Source organism: Anopheles nili, chromosome 2, assembly GCF_943737925.1.
Source record: "Anopheles nili chromosome 2, idAnoNiliSN_F5_01, whole genome shotgun sequence".
Lineage (NCBI taxonomy): Eukaryota > Metazoa > Arthropoda > Insecta > Diptera > Culicidae > Anopheles > Anopheles nili.
In genome coordinates this window covers 19,549,081-19,565,193 of record NC_071291.1, presented here as the reverse complement: position 1 = coordinate 19,565,193, position 16,113 = coordinate 19,549,081, and the positions used below count along the sequence as shown (strand labels likewise).

The window sequence follows — 16,113 nt, the reverse complement described above, 5'->3', positions numbered from 1 at the left end:
GGCGCCAGCGGCAGGACCCGCTGCACGGCGGGCAATGGTTGGCCCGGGGATGGGAGGCGTGCAGCGAGAAGAAGGAAAACGGCCGGGAAGGATCGGGACGCTACGCAGCGTTCCACGACGGACGTTTCATGAAGGACGCGCGATACGATACCACGCCAAGGCCGAGGGTGCTGCGCTTCCGATTGCGTTTCCGAAAATCGAACACCCTCGCGAGTAGCTATTTTCACCACCACTACCACTAACACCAGCACTGGTACCACTATCGGAAAAACAAGCCACCCACCACCCCCGTGAAACCACCCACCACCACTAGCACTAGCGCCGAGCACCACTACCACCAGCGTGGTTAAATTAAACAACGATTGCTTTGCTTTTTCTTCTTGCTCACTTGGTCACCGCGCGGACCCGATACCATCTCAATTACAACCCCAGATGATGATGATGATGATGTTTCGCCGATTCACTTGCCGATTTGCCTGTGGCCTTCTTGCGCTTCTTCTTCTCTTCCCAGCCACGGTGTGCTGGCTCGTACACGGGTTTCGACCCAATCAATACTCTGGTGAAAAAACCAACATGGCCTTCCCCGAAACCGAAACGGTGGAATCCGCAGCGGAGGCGCGAGGCACACACGGGAGAAGGGAGAAGGAAAAAAAACGCCAACGAAAACGCACCCCCGTGCACTAACGAAATTGCCTTTTGCGAAATTTGCAGCCTTGCACACACACACACTGCTGGTTGTCACGGTTGCCTGTTTTGGCCGGGTTTTTCACCGATCCGCGGATTGCTGGCCACGGATGGCCGATGGGTTTTACGGGTTCAGGTTCGGCGTCCCCCCTGGCGCTCGCTTTTCTTTGGGGTGCAGATTTTCACTCCCTTCGCGTTCCTTCCAGCAGAGAGCGCTGCTGGGCAGCAGGTCAGCAGCAGCACCAGCACCAGCAGCGGTGGAGAGTTTTCCCGTCCGTGTCAAACGCCAAACACACTGTGAGATCCGTGTGGCCGCTCGAGCTGCCAGTCTGCTCCGGAAGCTGAAAATATCCGAGAGCCAGCGGGACCGAGCATGCGCGTGAAGCGAGCGGCAAAACTGAGGGAAAATTGTAAACAAACGAACACGGTGTCGGCGGCGCAACAGATGAAGTGAAGTGCCACACACACACACACAGGGTGGCTCGCACAGGGTGTGCAAACGCACGTGGCCACCCAAAAACTCGGTGCTGTGGTTTTCCGCGTTCAGGTGCGGCCATCCTGCGGTTACGCTGCGCTGTGGCAGGAACAATTAAATTATGTGGCAGGCAGCAGGTTTTGCTCTGTTTTGTTTGCGCTGTTGTTGAACCGTCATCAGCACGTGGTTGTTTGTTTTTTAGTGGGTGTGTGTGTTTGAGTTTTTAATGTTTTGGAAATGCATTTAATAATGCACCGGAATTAAGCAACATGAACAATAGACTAACACAATATAAAGCTTTGACAAGGCTTAGGCTGTTTTTCACTTTGTGGTCGTTTTTGAAGAATTTTAATTGTAACATACTGTATGATATAGTTTCAGCACAACTACAAGCGATAAAAACAAAACGGCCAAGAACATTTGATGGAGAAACAGGAAAAAGAGAATTTTTAAATGGCATTTCAAAGCAATTTTTGCTTTTAGATTGTATGCTAAAGAATTTTACATTAAAAAGCATTTTATAGAAGAAAAAAATGCAAACCAAGATTGGCTTACAATTTCTCACATGGCCTATCGATAAATCAATATGCAATCTACCTTAGATGCACAGAGATTTTGACAAACGTTTAGAATAAAGCATCTTTGAAATAATGGGGCGTACATAAACCGGTAACGCGGTATTTTTTCCTTTGTGATGATTGTCGCGTCCATTTTACTTAACCTGTACTTATAATAACACTATAAATTCACTTTTATGTTTCCCCCTTAAAAAACATAAATATTAGGCAACATATATAACTGTAAATTCCTCTTGTTTTCGTATTTAGTAGATTATCCCCTTACAAGACGAGAGAGTTCATTTCGGCACGCAACACCACAGCCAATCTGAAACGGTACTCAACATAAAACACTCGTAACCACGCCTATTTTCTGCTATTCACTTCAGCATAACAACACCCATCAAATGCAGCAAAATGAACTCAAAATGCAGAATGCATGTGTTCATCTAAGCATGAGATTTGCATGCGATGCAAGTGAACTATTTCTAACTGAAATGTTGTTTTGAATTATTTATCATTGATCGGTGGGTTTGTTGCTCTTCTATAGGAAAAAAAAATATTTACTGATCACGTAAGAAGAAAATTTCCATTCTGAAAGTAGGCCAAAACTCAACTGATGTTATTATGCATACTCAAAAGGCTAATTTAAATTTAATTACGCTTCATTCCACCCGTTAACATCACCGAAACTCACGATGTAACGCGCCTTGCAACACGGCATGAGTGCCTGATGAACGCTAGAACTCAAAGCATCGCACAGTGGGCAACAGCGGCCATAAAATGTATGATAATTATGATCAGATTCTGTTATTTGGTTCATGTGCTTGTAATGCTGCAGTTTTGCAGCTATCTATACACCCAATGATCCCTTATTATTAACCAGCATGTTGGCATTAGCCATATGTTGAATAATCTTTTCAGCTTCGTCTAGTATTTGAAGTTTACTTAAATATGTAAAGCAGGAATTTTCACAGCACAAACCAAATCCCATAGAGCAATAATATGTTCCTTTCCTTATAGTCTCTTGCAATGTCTTGCCACCCACAACAACATGTGGTTACATCACCCGGATTTTGACCTTCCATCTCGCCCTCGATCCCACCGTGCCCGGCGGCCAGAGCTCAGCAGCATCACTAGGAATTCTCTTGCTGCTCACAGCCCCGGCACGGTTTGCGCTGACTCGCGTTTGATTTTGCCGGGAATTCTTCATTCGCCCCGCGTGGCAGCAACAACATCGGAGCCACCAGCGTGGCGTTCTCGGTTACTCGTGCCCCGTGTATTCCGACTCCAAAACGCGCGCGCGCTCGCCTTTTAAGCGATCAGTCAGTCGACCTCGATCTAATATCTCGTCTTCCAGCACGGATTCGCGCGGCTCGCGGTGCGTTACGGTGTGGAAACGGCAGGAAATCGAGCGAAAAAGTGCAACCAGCTGAAAATGTGACGTGCGGCGGCAAAGGCGAATCAAATAAATCAACGCACACATTCACGTGCGCGAGTGCACACGAAAGAAAGAAATAGGTAGAGAGAGAGAGAGAGGAGTCGGCACGAATAAAACTAATCGCGTAAATATAATACACCCGGCCGCGTGGTAATTTAGCGCGGTTCCTTCGCCTGATTTCACGCATGATCGCGCGCGCGTTCGCGATCGAAAGGCACAATCGGGCGGAACGGACGAGCCCCGCGGGACGGACATTCCGCTGTGGAAAGGGTATTAAATTCGTCATCGGCGACGGCCGACTTGGTGAATGAAACGTACGTGTGTGTGTGAGTGTATGTGTCCCAGTGCCAGAGCGAACGAGTTCGAAGTTAGAACACCCGTGTCTCGGCACCTTCAAGTGACTGTGGATCGTTTGTGCGAAAGCCCAACGGCTGTGGCTGTGTGGCCAAGAGGCCTGTGTTGAAACGACCCCAAAAGCAGTAGTTGTGTACTGCCCGGAATCGTCATGCAGTGCGAGTAGAAGCCCTACGAAGAGGCTTATCGGTTTGTGGGATTGATCGAGCAAAAATTCGAGTGATCGCGATCGAGCCCTGAAAAAAGAAAAGCCCGCTTTCCCACGTGGACGTGCCCTTAGAGCCCAGCATCCTTTGAGGCCCTGTGAGTGAGTGTTCCAAACCCTCCGGAAGGTGTACCGGCCGATCCGGTACACCGGATGCGGATACGGCCGGGTACACCCGATGAGTCTGGTGACGTGTGCGGTGCGATCTGCGAGCCTGGTCCGGTCGGTGGGCCAACGAAAGCGTACCAGTGGAGCCGGGACGGGCAACATGCTGGAGGCTAGCGACACGACCGGAAGCTGCCGAGGTAGCAGCGCCTCCACCGGGAACCGCACCAACCCTAACCTCGACGTCGACGACAGCCCCATCCCGGCCGATCTGCGCTGGATCGAGCGGATGGTGATGGAAGCCGAACAGCAGTACCCTGGCGAGCTAGGTGAGGAGTCGCAGCCACACTCACGCGCAACTCGATCCCACCCTTTCGGGTTAGATTTTCATCTGCCTTCACTCGATCGCTCGAGCCGTTTTCTCGTATCATTAGATACGCCGGCGGCGAGCCACCGATCACTACAAGTCGGTACCGACGGCTCACGTATTGGTGCGAGATAGAAGCCTTAAATATTGTTCTGCTGCTGCTGCTGCTGCTGCCGCTTCCAACGACTACCCCACCGATCGGGTCGATCGAGGGCCTGAGATAGGGTTTCACCGATTGACATCACCGTCTCTGGTTTGTGTGTGTGCGTATGTGTTTGGGGGGGATTTTTTTGTTGTTTGCTGCGATTGTACATTCGAGAGCACTTTTCCTCCTTTAGGAGCGTTTTTTTTTGTGTGCGGATCGATTCTACCCATAGAACATGGACGGATTTTTGGCGGTAGCCGACGAGTCCCAGGAGATGCATTCTAAAGGGAAGCAGATCCAGGATGGATCAGCTCAGGTGTAATTTATACCCCCGTATCGGTGCTTGTGCCGTGGAAATGTGCTCCGTGATGGGAATGTGCATGATGGGAACGGGAGGGATGATTTTTTTCTTCTCTTCCTTGATCGAATGTGCCCAAAGGGTCCCAATCAATCTGGGATCGCTTATCGATGATTGAATTTTTCGACATTCTGGGGGCTTCTGGGTGAGATACAAAGCGTCAAGGTATCGATTGACTGCCGAATGAAAATCCCACTAAAAGGAGCCTCATCACTAAAAAGGCGATTATTCATTGACTATCGAATGATCCCACTCGCATGTTTCTAATCATTGCAGAAGGCAAGCAAAAGGCATTGAAATTAATTCTCATATCCTGCTAATTTTGGGGAAATGAAGTTAAATTAGTAATTAATGCGTTTAAATATCAGTACGCAACACTCATGACAGTGAAAGGATGTTAGATCACATGGAGAAGGCTATTACATTAACGAGCTATTGCAATTCTATTTAAGATTCATGCTCAAATGTCTATTTTAGTGTTTAAAGCTCAACCAACTGAGGCTTGTAAGCCACTGTTTAAAGAGCCACTTTTTTAGTTTATTTGGAAATTTAAATGGTTAGCACAGTAGTCAAGTGAATTTTATAAAAAAAAGGAGAATGAAAGCTCAAAACCCCTCATTTAGTGACCCCTAATCAACCCCTCTAAACACAGGCTTCCGCACATTTAACGAACCCAAATGTTACTCCATTTATCGGCACACTTATCCGACCGATTACGGAAGGGCCAAAATACACCCTCAAATGTGTGCCGTGCGGTTAAAGTTGTCACTCATTCGCTCTGCTAGCTAGCCCACAATTACTCCCCTTAGTGTTCCGGTTCCTTCCGGTTCCTGGGCATCATCCAGCCCACGCCAATTAATTATTGAATGTTTTTCTTCTTTCTTTCGATCACCAGTACGCACCGACAGCCCATACTTTCTCTGTTCCGCCCTGCCGAACCACTGGCGCTCGAACAAAACGCTCCCAAGCGCCTTCAAAGTGATCTCGCTCGGTGATGTCAGCGACGGAACGATGGTCACCATCCGGGCTGGCAACGACGAGAACTTCTGTGCCGAGCTGCGGAACTGCACGGCCGTGATGCGCAATCAGGTGGCCAAATTCAACGATCTCCGCTTCGTGGGCCGCTCCGGACGAGGTAAGCCATTTTCTCGAGGGCAGAAAGACACGACGCTCTACCGAAGGACATTCGCTCCCTTTGCCTTTGGCAAACTGCAGCAACATATGGTGTGGGACATGATAATTATGTCGGCATTGCAATTATATTTTCCTAACGAATTCTGAGCGCCTTTTTGGCGAAACCGGCTGCTGCTGCTGCTGCTGCTACTGGTTTAGTGTGGTGTGGATATAATGCACCGAGTTGCATCTGTTATCCGTACGATCGTGCCTGGATCATGCAATTCGGTTCCATTGTTCGCTGGGGCGATTAGCCTGTAAAAGGCACGCGGCGGGCATTGTTCGGTGGGCCTCAAACACATGTCGTCACAGCACAGCAGCAGCGATTCGCGCACCGGAAGGACGACGCACGCTTCATTCGCTTGCGTGGCATTCCCGGCAGCCATTCGCCTTCAAGAAAGCAACAAGTACACCCAAAGGGCCCCATCATGGTCCAGGTCTACTGGGTCTCGTTTCTATGGTTTCGAGAGTCCCGAGCCAGTCCGTTCACTTCACCGAGCTGTGCGATCACGTTACTCGGGCGGAAAAAAGGCAGCATCGCCTGCCTCGATGGTTGAAGCTTTTCTTCTAGCAAGCATCACACACACACACGCACGCGGCTGGTGTGGAAAAAAATCCCAATCCATCCAGCCCTTTACGGACGTGCGCGCCTTCAGGAATGAGCGGTGCCGGTGTCTCAATTTATCAGCCCAGAACCCAGAAACAAACAGATCAGTTCCAATCCGTGCCATTGCTCGGTCGTGGCCAGATGAAGCCGTTCATTTCATTCGCGCGGTGATAAATCGCTGCACACTCCGAGGGGACCCGGACTAGGAGGGAACCGGGAGTGGGCCAATTTGTGCCGTCCCTTTTGGGACTCGTGGCTCGGTTTGGCTCCGGGCGGAAAGCTGCCCCGGAGGCGATTTCGGGACGCGCTCGATGATTTCCCGTATCTCAACAAATACTTCCGACACGCGTCATTAATAAAATAGTCCGCCTCGCCGGGGCCCTTCAGCGTCTCGGTAGAGAAAAAAGGGTCACGAGCCGTCGGTGAGCTCATTACCGCGCTCCCGCGCACGCCGTGTACCTGCCGTTCTTTCTTTTGATCTTTCCAAAAGGCATCTCCGCCGGCGATTTAGGTTTCACCGCGAGCCCGATGGTCTGGTCACTTTTATCTGCATAAATCGCGCATCCGCGGTGTCCGTTTTGTTGGAGTCCTTGAGCCGATTAGGGCGACCCGTGTTCGGAAGGCGCGTGGCGTGGCGGAGTACGCCTCAACCTGCAGACATCTGTTGCGGGCCCCCAAAAGGAAGACCGCGCACTCGCAGCCAGTAATATTAATGAGCAACACGTCGGGTGAGCTTTACATGACGATCGCGTCGATCGCGACCTGCGACTGGAAGATGTATGTTCATGGGCGCGATCCCTGCGCTCATGTATCATGGCCACGTCGCAAGATTCGACGTGCCGTGAACGTTGGGGGTTGTTTTTCAATTCTTTTCCTTCGCCCCCAACCACCACCATCCGTCGCCCGCACGGGGAGTGCTGCTGGTCATGGTGGCGATCCTGGAACCGATGGCTATAAACGAGTATATTACACAAACCGTGGTCGTAAAGCCGTCGGACGATGGATGGGTTCGGTCGGGGTGAAAGCCAGCCAAACACGCGGTGGAGTGGCAAAACGTGGGGCGAAGGGTGTAACCGCTAAAGTGCGCCACAAAACAGAGACCTCCTCGCCCTCTGCGCCCACATTTGGCAGCCACAACCGTCACGCCCCGCAAGCATTAAAGGGACAACATTGTAGTGCAGCAAAATGCGTCCGTCTTCGAAGGAACCGAATCGCTCCGCACAAAGCCGCACGTGATGCTGGAACCGGTGAGCATAAATTATGAAGCCACCCCTTGCTTGATGGTGGCGAAGCTCCAAAGCGGGGTTCGCTTCCTCGTGAGTCAGAGCCTGAAATCCCCCGAAAGCAATCCCGCGCGGCACACGGGGGCGCGATTTGAAGCTCCAAAAGGCGGCAGCCGAACGCCGAAAGGTTAGGGCGAATCGTTAAAACGAAGTGTTAATATGCCTTTAATACATTTAAATTGTCGGTTAAATCATATTTATGACGGCGGCATGCATCATAGGCCGCACACAAACACACCGAGCACTGGGCTGATGGGAAATGGTGGTAAGGACGGCGGGCAGGAGCTGGAAGGGGATGAGCTTTTCACGGGGATTGTGGGGGATGCAAATTAATACGTCGTCGTCCGTTCCACGCGCAAGTGGGACTTTTTTAGGAGTTGGTCACCGATCGAATTGATACAAACACGTTAGCGTGTTTTTCGATGGTTTATAATGGACAGTTTCACGGATTGATTTTCCGATTAGCTGTCACTGGAAGCAAAATGCTATTTACACCAAGTAGGCCTTGACAGTAAACAGCATTTTACAGTAAACAAAACGCGACTGTTCACGAAAATGCACGCACCATCCACCGTTGGAGCACAAGCTGAACGATGTTTCGCAAAACTCGTTCGCAATCACTTACGCAGCTGGACAAAATTTAATTTTACACACCCCACCCGCCCCCCTGGTTCCAAAACGGCTCGAGTCCTGTCGTTGTCCACCAGCTCAATGGGCGCGTACCGCGGCTGGACATCAACATCCGGGATCCGGGTGCGGGCTCTTGTTTTAATTGTATCGTCAAACCATTAAGGCCACCCACCGGTTTTGGCTCTTAAAGGACGCCGACCTGCACGTGACATTTAGCCAGGACATCCGATCCGGGCGCGGAGATCCGAGCACACGCACTCGGGTGCGGTGAAAAGGAAGGCAAAAAGGGCAGAGCATAATAAGTTCATTAACAGCTTCCCAGCATTCGCCGTGCGGGCATTTCCCCGGTCAAGCTGCTTTAACTTTTCCACAAAATTTTCCCCCTTTCGCCAGCGAACGGAAAACCTACGGTACGCCCGGTGGTGGGTGAAACGGAGCGCGGACAAAATAATAATAATCTTACATACTTATCTCTCATTTGATTTTTCGGACTTTTTGCGCCCCTTTTTTCCCTCCACCCCCTTCTGTGTTGTGCCATCAACCCATCGGTCACGGTTAGCATAACGGAGCGAGGTCGTAAATCGGATTACATTTTTAATATGTTGCGCCGTGCACCGGCTCTGTGTGTGGTGTGGAATCGTGGCCGGTGGCGAACCGTTTGGCTGGTTTTTGCGTAATCTTCTAACCAAAAACAAAGTTTTTTAAAGCTAAACAAAGGCAAAACCCAGGCAGCGAAACTTACGAGCCACCCGCGGTAAGATCCTGGGTGGGATCCTTCCGCAAAACTGCACCGTGGCGCTTTTTGGGGGTTTGTTTGCTTTGAAGTCCTCTTCTCCCCCCCTCCTCGACCCCCACGAAAACTAACCACCCTTCGGTTCTCTCTTCTCTCTCTCTCTCACTTTTTTTGCAGGGAAAAGTTTCACGCTTACCATCACGATCTGCACGACACTGCCACAGGTCACGACGTACTGCAAAGCGATTAAGGTGACGGTGGATGGTCCACGGGAGCCACGATCGAAGACGAGTAAGTATGACATGTGTGTCATTTTTTGTGTGTGCACTTTTAGGTACACCCCTTTAGCTCACCTACCCTTTGGCGCGGGATGTGTCCTTTGAGGCTCCGTGAGGCTTTCGTGAATGGCAAAATCACTCACACCCGGAATAGAGGCTTCTCTGGAGGTTTAGAAGTTGGGCGTGATGCGTGGGAAAAAAAAGTAACGCTCAACTCTCCCCATGTCGATCTTCAGCGCAGATGAAACACACGCGCTACCCTTGCAGAAGCAGAAGTCCCGCTCCCGATTGTCGCGATTCACGCTATCAGCACGAATCACATCTCCGTACACCGCTGACCAGGCTGACCGCAGAAATTCAACCGAGCCGAAGGACTTTCTAAGGGCGTCCCCGGGGGTGTGCTTATCGCGCGAGTCCGTCGCCGGTCTGTAAAGCGCCAGCACCAGCAGTAACAGCAGCAGCAGCAGTAGTTTTATCAGTTAAGCGTGACGACGGGTGGGATAAGACGAAGCCAAAGTTCCCGGCGTGGCGTGTTTCGCGTACGGACAGGCTCGGTCTCCGGCGGATCGAGACGGTTTGCTCGATCGGTGGGAACGAAAACTCTCACGGTGCAGGGCAACCGTCCCCGACGGGTCCGTGCTGATATGCAGCAGGGTGTTGTTTTTTGTACGTTTTCGTGTCACGGCTCTGGATAACGGGCGGTTTAAGCAAAAAAGGGGGCGCCATCCAGCGAACGTGAAGGAGGCGCCTTTCGCCGACGACACGTCTGCTTTACGGATTGATTGTGTAATTGAAAATCAAATCATATTTTCCACCCCTTTGCCCCATGCGGCAGGATGCTGAAATGAATCCCGTGAGTCGAGGAAAGTAACGGGCATCCGGAAGATTAAGCAACGCAACGCCACCATGAGGTGTGATCGTGAACATCGCCCAGCGAAATGAGTTTAATTATCCAAGAAGGCCTTGCCCTGACAGCCCTATGATTAGCGCCTGCTGCGATGAGCTGCGAGAGTGCCTTCCGAGGAGGGTTTGCGATGCGAGCTGCCGTTTAATTTAAGGGAGTTTTAGCTCACACACACCCCCAACGGGCTGTCAGGGTGGTGGCGCATTTGGCGCACATGTGAGCTTTAAGGGTTTTACCGGGCGTACGACACGCGTGCATCGGAACGTTGTTTTTAGTGCGAGCCTGTGCGCTGCTGGGGTTTGCAATTTATTCGTCTCAGCAGACCCACTGGCAAACGTTTCATGTCTAAGAAATTAGCTTGTAACCCGTTCCCGGCAAGCGCGCTATACGGCAGCGTGTGTCCTTTCTATGGGCTCCCGGAATGGGGGCCAATTCAAACGATTGTTTCGATTTTCCATCGACGGCATTCAGGCGGCCCCGGATGGGGGTGAGCCTAGTAAAAGGGCCACATCGGACGAGGATGTCCGGGGAGGTCGTAAAAATATTTATTAGCTTCGAACAAACGAACGCACTCGCATAAAAGTCGGCACGCTTGTTTCGCTTGCATCGGTTGCATCGGTTGCATCGAACGGGGGCCCATATGTGCGGCTGGAATTGCAACACGATGCGTGTCGACACGAGAGGCCCTTTTTGGGGGTGAGCCCTAACTCGGGTGAGCGCGTTCGAGAAGTGTACGGTTGCCAGCGGACCCAAGAGGCACACCAATTAGCCAGACACAATTACGTAATGCCCGTTTGCACGCATGTCGCCCGCCAGGATGGCCACCCATCGCAAGGAGCCCAGCACACACTGACTGACCTCGCTTTGCGATGGGTTCGGAAAAAGGTCCCATCCACGGTGACGATGTATAGGAAGCGTAAAAATAAATGCGAACCCATTCAATATCCTGGACCTTCGCCCAGGACACCCAGAGATGCACGCTTGGGGGCGGAAACGTCATCTCTGGGGGGAGGGGGGCGCACATTCCTCAGGGCCTGGGCTCAGCGCCCTTCGAAGAGCGAGAAAAAGTGACAAAACAGCGAAAAAGCGAAAAACAAATGCAACCCAACGTGGCCCAACGAGGGCAGGCGGCCCGGGAAAACAGTCCAAACTCGGGTGGACAAAAAGGCAAAAAGGAGACAGTGGACGGTCACCCGCAGTCTCGAAGCTAATGATCCCTTCACTCACGCGTCCCTCTTGTTCCTCCCCCCCTCCCCCTCCCCCTCCCCCACCCCCAGGGTGTGTGTGTGTGAGAGCGCGCGCGGACGTTCGACCGACCGGGAGTCGTCGTGGTCGTCTGTTGTTTCTCCCGCTTGCGGTTCCCGCAAGCGTAACCGCAACTGAATTCCCTTTTATATTCTCAATTTTGTGTTCCCCTGTTTGCCCCACCCGCACCCACACCGGGACCGGAACCCCAATGTGTGCATCCGCGCCGGCGAGATGGACCAAGACACCCTGGGACACCGTCCGGAGTCCGGGCAGCAGAGTCCGGGCGAATCCTGGCCGTAACATGAGCTCTCTTTATTTCGTAGCTGGCGTAACGCTGGGGACAGTGTGCATATCCTAATCCAGGTCGTGTTTTTTCACTCACTCATTCGCGCGTGCTTTCACGTTCTCTCTCTCGTTCTTTCGCTTCCTCCATTCAACAGATATGCCACAGATGCGTCCACCACCGTTGCATCGGTTTCTGGAGCAGCCCGCGTTCAACCATCATCACTATCCTGGCCGGTCGGCGTACGGTGGCACGAACGGGAGCAACGGCATCGGCTCGAGCCCCGGGAGCGGTGGGCTTAGCGGTGGGCTTGGCGGTGGGGGTGGTGGGGGCGGCAGCAACGGGGGCGGCGGTGGAGCCGGAGGTCCTGCCAGCGGAAACGGCAAATCCTCGTCTGTCAACTACAGCGGCACCGGCACGGGCCTTCATCCGCATCATCACCACCATCATCATCATCATCACCAGGGGGGCCACGGGGGTGGCGGAACTGGTGGTGGTGGTGGTGGGGGTGGCGCGACTGGTGGCACAGGACTCGGCAATGGGCCAGGAGGAGGCAATATGACCATCAATACCAGCGCCGAATCGAGCAGCGATTACAAACCTAATCTCGCGCTTTCAGGTAAGAGCGTGGGTGGGAGGGTGTAGTTGGGGGTGTACGGGTGTGTGTGTTTGCCTGCAAGCGTCCCTTTTGCATGCGAGCCCTAAAAGAAGGGGGTTTAGAAAGTGTACTGTGGCCGGTTTCCGGTGGGTGCCTCGTCCTTTTCGGGCGGCATTGACATTTTCCGACATTTCGGGCGGCATTGACACGTGTGTGTGTGTGTTTGGGAGTGGGAGTGAGGGGTTGTTTTAGGCCACCGGCGTATCTTGACCCCCCCTCGCTTAGAGCACGGCGGCAAGGGGTTGCGATTTAATTGTGGTGAATTATGGTTATGTAATGGCAGGCCAGGCCGAACCGACGAGGAATGCTGCTAAGTAGCGATAACGTTTTATTGATTACGTTCCGCTCGGTTGTTGGTGGAATTCTTTTCACCCATGGTCGTGTCGTGACGAGCGCTGCTAAATGGCCCCATCGTGGCTGCAATTGGCCGCATGTGCACCGAAAAATAGCAAGGCATACTTTGGTGGTAGAAAAAGGCCAACTTTGACGCGCTGTCAGAGAAGTATTTACCAACAGCATCTAACGTCAAATTGCGCGTGGTTGGAGATAAAAAAAAGCACAACCAATGGGCATGGGCAATAAAACTAATGCAGTTATTTCAAAAACATCCGCCAGCCGGGTGCACCGGTGCAACAGAAACGATGATTGGAAAATGCTTGGCCTCTGCGATCTGCGATGCCATGCGGATGTGGAAAGCGAAAATGCAAATAATCGCTCGTACAACACCGATCATCGGCCGGGACTGATGATCGGCCGGGGCTGATGATCGCCTAAAGGTGATGTGCCTGTTTCAGTGGGGTTTCTCTTCGCTCCCGATTACGGATGGATTGCTTTCATTTCCTCCCGTTTTGTGCGGGTCTGGGTCTGGGAAAATTGCACCACAGCAGCGCACATACACCGCTTTTCGCAGCTAATCATCGGCCGATGCGTCCATTCGTCCGCATCGATGCCGGCCGGGTGGGCGAAATTGATTTCGATTCCATTCCCGCACAAAAGGAGGGTGCCGCCGGCAATCAACGGGAACTGGTGGGGGGGAGTGGAGGGAGGGGGGAAGGAAATGCAAAAATCTAAATTATTCCACTCCCTGTTGCCCTGTGTCGCCTCGCTCGTCGTGTGGCGCTGCTAAGAAACCGAACCACCGGTTGTCTGAGTTCGTGTGCCACGTAGACGTCGAGACGGTGTTTGGGATTTTTCGAAACACAAAAAAAGGACACGCACACCCGGGACTCCCGGGGGCGAGTATGATAAATTATGAACCACCCGAACCATGCCATGAAAATTCGCCGCGAATAGTTTCGCACACGCGGGCACAAAACTTTCGGCACCGTGCGGCATTGCGCTTGGCGTAAGAGCAAACGGGGTAAATTAATCTTCTTAATTAATGACTGGCAGGCCCGGGAAAGGGGAGTTTGCGAACCCACGGCACGCACGTGTATTGGGCTTGCGTCACGATCGGGATGTCACCCGGTGCGGCACACGGGTCGTGTTTTGGCAGAAACATTGTCAAAACATTGTCAATCAATTTAAGGCGAAATTACTAATTAATTACTGGGTGGGTGGGTGGGCAAAGGAGACGCGCTTTTAAAGCGCAGAGTGCTGGAGACGTTTCCGACGGGTGCGCACATATTTTGTGATTAACTTTTCAATAATCCCGTCACCAGGGACGTGACTCTGGCGCGTGGATCGGGCTGATGGCGCCGGAAAAAGAAACCCGAGCGGCCATACTTCTTCCCGGTGGGGATTGATCCTAGGACATGGAGTCGATGGCCCGTTCGAGGGGGATGGCCCCCCAATAAAGACTGTTCGGTAGTTTCCGATTAGTTTTCTAAAACACCCGCTCCAAATCCCCCCCTAGTGGACTCCCCAGTGGACGAGGGATGCATTTTTCGAATGGATGAACCGGGATGAATAAGTAAGCCGAAATCGATTAGGAGTGCAGTTGCCCCGGAAGTCCACACATGTCGGGCGGAAGTGCACGACCGGATAATGTGCGAATGAGGTACCGGGGGTCTCGTCGGACCGTCGGAGCCGGTTCGGTCGTCCCGATGATGGAAAACGATTAGACGGATATTATCGATTGGGGGGGGCGACCGTTGTGGCCCTTCGAAGAAGCCCATTCGCAGCGGCATTAGGGCTCCCTGAGCTGGGCTTACAACGTGTCAATCGTCCCAGGTTTACGTCCTAGGTCTGGGATGATGGGCTTCTTCACCGATGCCGGGAAGACGAGTGGTTCTAATAACGCACCCTGGGCTGATGATAGACATTGGGTTTGTGCGTGTGATAGAGTTGCTGACACGGGAACGTTCTTCTTACTTCGCTTGCAGACTACACCAGTGCCGGTGACTGGACGAACGGGTTGGGGGCACCATCGAGCACGTCCTACATGAGCACCTTCTCGCCGGTGTTGCAGGCAAGTCCTCCGTCGTACGTGGCGTACGAATCCTGCCCGATGGTGGATCATCCCAATTACAGTCTACCGACGTCCGCCGGAGGTAAGTGTCCGCGAGATGGCGCCACCAGCGCGTCAGTGGGGGAGTTTCGATTCCCATGTTCACCTCACTAACTCCGCAGTGTTTCTAGACAACATACAACCGTACCAGGACTATTACGCGCTTTCGGGGCCACCTCCACCACCGGTGGCCGCTGTGGCGCCCTCGGCTAGCTCTCAGGCTGGTTCTCAGCTCGGTGGTCAACTCGCGAGCACCGGAACCGGATCCGGGTACGTCAGTAAGTCAGGAGATCTCGTAGAACCGAGCGGTTACTCGTATCCACACCACGCACAGTGGACCAACGGGTATCATGGAGGCTATCATCACGCGCATCAGTACAATCATCCTGTGGCGCCAGCTCCCGGTTGTGGATCTTCGCTCGCCGTGGCCACTCAATCTCCGGCCAGCTATCACACACCGGCTGCCGCTCCACCCCCACCGCCGATGGTGCTGTGTCCGCAGATGTTCAGCACCGTCAACCAGAACCAGATTCACGTGCACCTGCACGGGTCGGGAAGCGAAAAGTTCGAGCATTACTTCGGTTCCACGGATAACGGGTTCACGATTAATTCCTTCCCGGGGCCGAGCATTCGATCAGTGGCCGCACCGGTAGCATCCTCGCTATCCGGTTCCTCCGTGGACATCGGTCTTGGAACGACACATCCGGACGGATCTGGGGGACCCGGGGTGGCCACCGGGGACACGGCACTGACGGCGCTACTATCCGCCCACCACGAGGATTCGCATCAGCAACCGCAGCAGCAACATTCGGCGGCTCAAGACCAACAACAACAACAACAACAACAGCAGCAACAGCAGGACGACAGCCGGGGCGAGGAATCGGTGACCGGAGATCCGAGCAGCGTGTGGCGGCCGTATTGATCGTTTCGTTGGCGTGGATTGACATGCCAATCCTGCGTGGGTTCGCTATGAATGTCCTTGACGTTGGGTGGGTGGATGGGTGGGTCAACAAACAAAAAATATGGCCGCCCATCAATCGCGATCCTGGCACTCGATTTGGGCGTGGAAAATGCCAACCGTTCGATTGTGTGGATCTTCAACACTTTTGGAGTGAGACAAACAAAGAGAGAGAGAAAGACAGGATTTTTGGACAGATTGTGGTGAGTTTTGGGAGA

General features: G+C 52.7%; 1 protein-coding gene across 1 annotated transcript; it reads left to right on the top strand.

Moving 5' to 3' along the window:
- Window positions 1-3,894: 3,894 nt before the first annotated feature.
- On the top strand, window positions 3,895-15,859 carry LOC128732125 (protein lozenge-like). Its single transcript, XM_053825292.1, has 7 exons — window positions 3,895-4,150; window positions 5,587-5,826; window positions 9,295-9,408; window positions 11,988-12,338; window positions 12,378-12,449; window positions 14,813-14,980; window positions 15,060-15,859. The coding sequence occupies exons 1-7, from the start codon at window positions 3,895-3,897 to the stop codon at window positions 15,857-15,859; spliced, it is 2,001 nt and encodes a 666-aa protein (XP_053681267.1).
- Window positions 15,860-16,113: the final 254 nt, after the last annotated feature.